Here is an 8,684-nt window from a genome sequence, read left to right as displayed (position 1 = left end):
TTGAACTTTACACCACTATTTTTAATTTTGCAATATTTTGATTAGTTTAGCTGCTACAACATTTCTACAAAATGTTAAAGGACTGTCCCATTTTACCTCACCCATCCCTTTTAACCCCGCTTGACGGTATTACCTTATCCATACATTACTGTATTATTATTCTGATATTACTGTATCCATGGACATGCCATTGAGCATTGACCATAACCTTGTCCACTGCAAGCTTCATATCAGCAGCCATGTAGCATTTCTTCTGTATCTATAAGCTTACAGGATTGTTTGTAATTTTGCTCAATTTTAATCAAATCAAGTGATTTCACTATAACAAAAAGGATTGTAAAAAAATACTTAAAAATACTTTTTTAAAAAACACGTTTTTCTTGTGGACTAAAAAGTAGAAAATAAATTATGGCTTGCCCCAAAAACGTGTGTCGGGCAGATTTATGATTCAAGCGAAAAGCACACAACACACGAATTTTGGAAATTTAATGGTGAACGTACAGCCCGAGCCATGTTTTTGGGGCGAGCCATAATTTATTTTCTACTTTTTAGTCCACAAGAAAAACATGTTTTTTAAAAAAGTATTTTTAAGTATTTTATTTTCTCCTTTTTAGTCCGTTGCTACACGGACTAAAAAGCATGACTTGACCTACGTATCGATGATACGCAGCGTCAGCGCCTGCTCGTCTATAACGTCAGCGCCCGCACGTCATACTATATATATACTATAGATATATACTTTACTCGATTAAGCTAATTTAGGTCTATAATTGCTAATTTTTATGATTGTATCTGAAATTGTTAGGCGAAAATAGCCTGCATGCCGAATTTAAGATCTCTAGAGCAATCAGAAGTGGGCTTATTTTCGTTGTCAATTTTAACAACAAACAAACAAACGCAAAGCTAAGCTAAGAAAAACGTTTTAAAAACATACCTGAAACAGGAAGGAATATTTTAGTGACAACCATCATATTTTTTGGAGAAATAAATCATAGTTTAGGTTAATTACTTTTCATTCTTTGTTGCCCAGTGTTCAATTCTATCTGTGACGTTCTATGCACAATTTTGTGATGACTGAGGAAGTAATTTTCTATTAAGTGAAATTTTTTTCACTGAGCGAGGTAAATGTAATCAAAATTCTTTGTTATTAATTGATTTTTTCATTAACTGGAGCCTTTGCTAACCAAGATTCTACTGTAAATGCAATTTTAGGGGTGTTCATTATTACCCCGGGGGGGTGTACCTGTCCCTTATCACCCAGTTTTGCAGTAATGGCCACCATTTTTTCTTGGAATGAGATATGCAAATTCTGTCAATCATATTTTTAAGCCAATACTAGTGTGCAACTTTTATATACCGTCAACCGGGGCTACTCGGGACAGGCCTATGACACGGCGTAAAACTGTTGTAGTAGCGAAACTAATTGGAATATCGCAAAACTAAAAATAGTGACGTAAACGTAACTATTTTTCCTATCTATCTAGTAAAAAGAAAGTTGAAAAATACTACATTTACTTGCTTTGAAAAATTCCTGAAAAAAATGGTGAAAAACTATGTTTTGTAAAGTTAAAACTGCTAAGGTATCTAGCAAAAAAATATTCGCCATATTAAAAAATTTTACTTACATAAAAGTTGCACCCAGGTGTCGGCTTGAAAACGTAATTGACAGAATTTGCCTATCTAATTCCAAAAAGAAATGGCAGCCATTTCCGCATGGCGGGGCTACTCGGGACACCCCCCCAGGGCTATTCGGGACACCCCCAAAAACGCATTAAGGGTAGAACCTCAGTTAGCAAAGGCTTCAAAAAATTAGTGTGTCATCAGTCATCTTAAAATTGTGCATAGCATGTCATGTATAGAATTGTGCACCAGGCATTATAGAATGAAAAGTAATTGACCTAAACTATGATTTATTTCTCCAAAAGATAGGCTGGTTGTCACTAAAACATTCCTTTCAGGAAGTTAATGATCACGTGAAGTTAAATTCCATGTGAAGTTAATGATCACGTGAAGGTAATGATCAAGCTAAATTAATGGTCACGTGATGTTAATGATCACGCGAAGTTATTGATCACGGTAAGTTAATGATCACGCGAAGTTAATGATTATGGGAAGTTAATGATCACGTGACGTTAATGATCACGCAAAGTTAATGATCACGCGAAGTTAATGATCACGCGAAGTTAATGATCACGTGAAGTTAATGACCACGCGAAGTTAATGATCACGTGAAGTTAATGACCACGCGAAGTTAATGATCATGTGAAGTTAATGATCACGTGAAGTTAATGACCACGCGAAGTTAATGATCACGTGAAGTTAATGACCACGCGAAGTTAATGATTACGGGAAGTCCCAATTAAAATAATGTGAAATTACGAGCCTTCCTGTAAGCTTACAGAAACAGATACGAAAAAAATGTTATAAGGCTGCTGATCTGAAGCTTGCAATGGACAAGGTTGTTGTAAATGCTCAATGGCATGTTCATGGATACGGTAATATCACATCAATAATACGATAATGTCACATCAATAATACGGTAATTAATGTATATGGCAATATCATATCGATAAAGGAAAAACAAGTAAAAATCACAGAAAATGTCATTTATTCTACCTCTACATCATCTTAAAAAATCGGTTTTCCGATGCCGACCGCCAAAAATGGATTTCAGATTCGTAATCTACACCCCAAAAAACATATAATTAAAAAAAAAAAACACCCTTTTTTTTGGATGTAGTTAATCTGCAATAATACCACTATTCAATTATATCCTGGACGATCAATTGTCATATTCTACCCAAAACGGTCATTTATTCATATTTTCGTTTGAAATTGGAAATTTGAAACAAGAACCAACACCAGGGGCCACAGCTATAAACTAAAAAACTGCCTTATAACACATCCATGTGACAACATTTCTTCTCGCTTTGAGTCACCCACATGTGGAACAGCCTCCCTGATAGCATCGTTGATGCTCCGAGTATGAACGCCTTCAAGAACAGACTATACGAAGGCTCGAAGTCGAAGCTATGCAGGAGCACAGGGTTGCCAGATGGAGCCAAGAGAAATAGGCCAATTTGACTCATAAAAAAGGCCCAAAAAGGTCCCATTTGAAATTAATGGAAAATTTTTAAATTTAAGGTAGTTCTAACCATTTGCAGTGTATGCATTTACTCTCAACTCTCAAGGCTTTCAGACAGCAAAAAATACACCAATTTCATCACGTGTATGAGCTGAATTACAGTCAATGCTACATAAGCCGTCAGCCTGCAGCGAATTGCACGTTACTCGCCGACCGTAAATAAAACCGTATAATACATGATATTGAGGATTCAATTGCCACCTAACAACCATAAAGCTTTTTGTTCGCGTTAGAGAGTTTGGGCTCAGTTTTGTTATTTTGCTAACAAAATAGATAGTAAAGTGGTAGGCAACATAAGTGATGTTTGGCGGGGAGCGCAGCCGTGCACCACCAATTTTGTGCACCAATAAGCCCTGAATCGAACGCCTTGGATCTCTCCGGACATCCACCAATCAGCCGTAAACCACTCTGCTTTGTCTTCCTCCGGCCTCGCATAGAACCTGCCGTGCACCACCAGGCCGCGGATCGAATCTGACTTCCGGGCAACGTTAAATTAAGTAATTTTACGTTCACCGCATTTGAGGTTAGGTTTCAGATAGCATAGTTCTGTTCCAAAATTTGTCGTCCTTCGACAAGTGGCCGTTCGACCGAGGGCTGGTTCGACCTACGGCTTAGATCCGGACGGCTTCAAGTGATGAAGGCGACGTTCCGGAAGGCAGGAATCATAATGGTCCATTACTTCCAGAGGGCCTATACTTTCAAAAAAAGTTAAGAGATCGTAAGTTCATCAGCCAATCATTGACGGCCTTTCAAGCCACTCTTTTAAAAACAGTTAAGAGATCGTAAGTTCATCAGCCAATCATTGACGGCCTTTCAAGCAAAATCCACCAATCATAGAAAATAAAATAGAGCGTAAGTACTTACGTTCACTTAGCGAGTTTTGAAAGTATGGCCCCCAGGAGCATATGTTCAGTCTTAAAATGCCTAGCAAATTAGGGACCAGGCAATAAGTCCAGCAGCTATCTCAATCAATCGTCATTTATGGAAAGATCGGGTTCCAAAAGCCGGATCCCCTGTGAATCAAGTCACGAAAAATTCAAGAATCGGCAACAGGCATGCGACTATTTCTTCAGTGCCGACACTTCTATTCTATTGTAATAGACATTTTTTAAAGAAATAATTCAATATTTCGATTGAATGATACGCAACTCTCCCAATGGCTCAATATTACTGCAATTATTGTGTGCCAATTTACTTGCTAGTATTACGAGTGACCGGTTCACTTTCACGGTTCACGTGTAACGTTGACCTTATTAATGAAAATCTGACGTTCGTTAAAAAAAAAATTGGTTATGGAACAAAATATTTAGACTAGAGGATGCGCTGCATTGCCTCATACCTGATGAGGCTGTCTCATTTGAAAAGGACATGTGTCGAAATTCCTATTCATTGCCTTATTAATATTGTAATAACGCACAAATTCCATGTACATTGATCTTTTGTTGGGACGAACGATGGTCGATAGCAAAGTTACATGATGTGCAATGCTTGTATTTTTATGCATATATGAAGTTCCAACGACATAATTTCAACCTGCTCGCTTTTCTGAGCCACAAAAAACGGACGATATGTTCAAATGTTCACATAACGGATATTTTACCTATATGTAGTATAGAATATACAATTCATTTTATATTATATTTCTTGAGTAATATTCTCAAGTTACGAAGATACAATTAATCATATTATTTGGGTACTTCACTTGACGTGAATGTCGTGAAATTTTTTCCTTGTTGTCTTCACATGTACACGTATTCGGTATCATAGTTTATTCAAGTTTACACCCCACTGACCTCATTCTATTTACTAAAATTCAGCGTCACTTTCCTTGTATGGCCTTTCAGATATAAATATATTGCAATAGTGTCGCCTTTGAGCATGTTTTTTATTAGTGTTCTTTTGTTTAAATAGTTGCATTCATATTTATTGTAGCTGCGAGTATCGCTTTCAACACAGCAACAGTAAGTCGGAGTTGGAGTTGGCATCTTGATTGCACGTAGTTCATCGTGAGCTGAAGCTCTAGCTTCTCCTTAAATCTTAATTACTTCCAACTGCGGAAGCTTAATTCAACGATGAACGATATTGTAGCCAAGCCCAAGCCTGCCGGGATAGAAAATATGCACTCCAGTAACCATTACACGAGATAAAAAAAAGACCTGAGAGCAAGGATAATATTTTTGAAAATATCATCACAGACGTGAAATGTTGATAATTTGTCATGCAGCCATGGTCAGCTGTCGCGACGAATCACTTTTAGTCATGCAGATGCGGGAACGTTCCATTGCTCAATTTGTTACCAATTGACATATACGTATTCAGTCCATTTTTATAGTTTTCTGTTCCTAAAACATAGTTGTTAATCCTGAATAAGCTGATTATTATAAAGTTTATGACTTGACTTTTAGAAATGCCATTTTTAGGCAGGCAAATTAAGTTCATAATGATCATACAGTAGTGTTCACGTGTTCACGACAAATCGAGTGAATCAAAGATCAAACAAGGTTTTTTACAAATCATTAACGTTTTGTTGTCTGCCTTTGCACTCAACTTTTAGTATTTATCTTCAAAGGCATACCAAGGCGAATGCATTATAGGCTTAAGAATTATTGACATTGATTACTCACCACCGATGTAGAGCAGAAAGACGCCTAAACTACAGTTTTTATTGCATTTCAAACTAAAAGTTGCTTCTTGCACTGGCTGCTACAAGTCGCCTCATGTACACACCTTTGGGAAGCTGTATTGTTGTTATTAACAGAAACAAGTACCAAGATTACCATAGAAGTCCTTCAACTCGAGCGGTCGAAGCGACTCCACCTCGTTGGTGACAGACAAACACCTCGTTGCAGTCCTCGTACCCTTCTTCTCGAGCATATTCAGGATCCCGCTCTCCCTCAGGCGCTGCACCCTGGGCAGCAAATTAATATTCACAGTATGAACAAATGCACGCAGGAAACCGCTCTCGTATAGCATCACCCTGCGCAGCAAATAAATGTTCACAGAATGAATGATGGTGAACAAATGCACCAACAATACAGCTTCCCAAAGGTGTGTACATGAGACGACTTGTAGCAGCCAGTACAAGAAGCAGTTTTTAGTTCGTAAAGCAACAAAACTTAATGGCTAGGCGGGCGTTAATCGAAAAAATCATTCAATGCACGAGTGCATTGCACTTATTCTGACATGTTCAATGTTCCTAATCTCTAAGCATAACCATAGTTATATTTTCTTAGTTGTATTTATACCGAGATGGCTCAAATTTTGAGTTAAAATATTTACTGTTTGTTGAACGGGGCCGTGTATGAAGAATTTTTGCGATAGCACATGCAGGGTGAGCCAGGAAGAGAGAAACTGTCTTTGATGATTAGAGGGCACGTGCGGGTCTGTTGATAGAAGGATAATGTTTAATGTGTGTAACAACTACAGGTTTAATTTTTCTAGTATAATCCTCTTAAGAGTTAGGGTGCACATTTTGTTCCAGGACAGTCTTTCCAGAAAAAAAACCTTAGTGCACTTTTGGCGATATTAGGACGAGCCTCTATTTTCGAGTATGTAAACAGTGAATTTCTGTTAAAATTTATACAAAAAAGTCTTTTGCGGAGGACGTTCACCTTTACAAAATAGTAATTCATGATCCCGTACATCGAGGATTTGATGCCAACATGAGCGTTCTCGCCAGATAAAAGTTTTTCGTTTGCGCGAGGATAATCCTTCTCCCATGGACTGGCGTACCGATACAGCTTGCCTAATGTAGAATTAGGTTCTGCCTCCTGAAGCCAAAAAAGTGTGACTTTAGGTTTCAATTCGAATAATAAATACCTATCTTCGGATAGTAATATTTGAATTTCTCAGACTTATCCTCATTTCTATAATATTTAAAATTTTGTGAAAATTATTAAAGCGAGAAGATAATTAATTGGACCTCATTCGTTAAAAAGTTGTAATTTCGCTTGAACTAAAATAACAAAGACCAACACGAAAACATTCAGTAGTTATTTTCAGCATTTCGAATAAAATGCGCGAACACGAGAGTCTCCAAGAATATATTAAACCTATTTCGTTGTTAAGATTGTACGATTAAACTACACTTACATTTAGGTAACAATCAAATATTCAAATATTCTTTCCGTTACGTCTAAAATACGACCATCAGTATATTTCAGCGGCAGTCGTCGAGTCGTGAAGTTCTGGTATTTTATTATCATCGGCCTGCAATGACAGCCGTTGGTTATACAGACCATTAACAAAGGCGGAAATGTCCGTGAAAATCAACCATGACCGTCCAACCACGAGAAAATCAACCGTGTAGACTGTAAAACAAGACGTGTGAGTTGTCGCTCCCTAGCTATGATGTCAGAGGATCATTTGTTCGCAGTTACACTGTAAAGGTGCCTGTACACAGGGATAGTACTAGCCGCTAGTTCATCCGCCGCTGGAACTGTCCACGCTACTATAGCCTCGTGTATAGGGGTTCAGCCGCTTCAGAGGCATGCGCCGGCATGTGCCCGAGAGGGACAACGATGCGTTGAGATCTGCGCTGGAGAAGTGGCTAGTAGCGCTGATGCAGCCATGGTGAGAGCATTTGTGCCGCTCCTGTGAAGTATTTTGGGTCAAGTGAATCATGGCTTGTTTGAACGATAATGTTTCTAAGAAGAACCCATCAAAGTGGATTCCAGACGATAAGGCACCAGCTAAGGCAAGTGAAGGAAAGTACCACGAGTGCACGGTCTTTAATTCAAAAATTATTTCTTGCCAAGTCAGCAAAATTTCGCAGATAAGGTGATCAACCTGCGCATAGAAATCCCCCATTCAACCAAAGAAAATTGAGAATGCAAAATCTAAACAAACTTTCAATTAATGTAATTTTTCATAAAGAAATAGAAGTGTCACAAGACAACAAAATTTTATCACTCATTTGCAGCCCCTTCCTAAATTATTGTGCAAGACTTCAACGATTTGACAATAAAAGAGAAAAGTAGAGCAATTTTAAGGCATTTAGTCAACGTAATTTTCTGTTTTTTTTTTTTTTTTTTGAAGTGAGGTAGTTTTTTTTTAATTTGAATACCATATTGCTAAAACTCGTACTTAAAATTTTGTATATAAGGCTCTTAGCATTGAAAATGGGCAGCGGAGTTTTTTAGGTGCGAGCAGAAGTACAGAACTTGATGTCAGCCTTGAGTTTGTTATACTCGTCGAGCAGGGCGAGATAGGACGGGTCCAGGTGCGTGTATGGCTCCAGGTCATGCTGCAGTTTAGCGAGCTCCTGAGACGCGATGCGACTGCGGTCCTGCAGACGTAGTGACATGCCACGCAGACCTGCCATGACTGATGGCGTGTATGTTCGGCACAAGATCTGCAGCTCTACACATCTTTGGGGGGGGAAATATTCTGTTAAAACAAACGTAGGTACGTTATGTACGGTATCTGCAGCTATACACATTTGGGTGGGAAATACAGTTAAAACAAATGTGCCATATACACGGCATGTTCAGCTATACACATTTGCGTGGGAAATACAGTTAAAACAAATGTGCCATAT

At 38.2% G+C, this 8,684-nt stretch overlaps 1 protein-coding gene across 2 annotated transcripts; it reads right to left on the bottom strand.

The window, feature by feature from the left end:
* Nucleotides 1-4,620: 4,620 nt before the first annotated feature.
* Nucleotides 4,621-7,000, bottom strand: LOC108669826. Of its 2 annotated transcripts, XM_018157243.2 has the most exons (4): nucleotides 6,757-7,000; nucleotides 6,425-6,528; nucleotides 5,923-6,053; nucleotides 4,621-5,245 (listed from the first exon to the last, which is right to left on the bottom strand). In XM_018157243.2, exons 1-4 carry the CDS (start codon nucleotides 6,787-6,789, stop codon nucleotides 5,187-5,189), a joined length of 327 nt encoding a protein of 108 aa, XP_018012732.1. In that variant the 5' UTR covers nucleotides 6,790-7,000; the 3' UTR covers nucleotides 4,621-5,186. The 2 variants fall into 2 exon arrangements, 1 of the variants encoding a protein (XP_018012732.1); XR_001930684.2 differs by lacking the exon at nucleotides 5,923-6,053.
* Nucleotides 7,001-8,684: the final 1,684 nt, after the last annotated feature.

This window comes from Hyalella azteca, unplaced genomic scaffold (assembly GCF_000764305.2).
Source record: "Hyalella azteca isolate HAZT.00-mixed unplaced genomic scaffold, Hazt_2.0.2 contig10992, whole genome shotgun sequence".
Classification (NCBI taxonomy): Eukaryota; Metazoa; Arthropoda; class Malacostraca; order Amphipoda; family Hyalellidae; genus Hyalella; species Hyalella azteca.
This window is presented reverse-complemented; position numbering and strand designations above follow the sequence as displayed.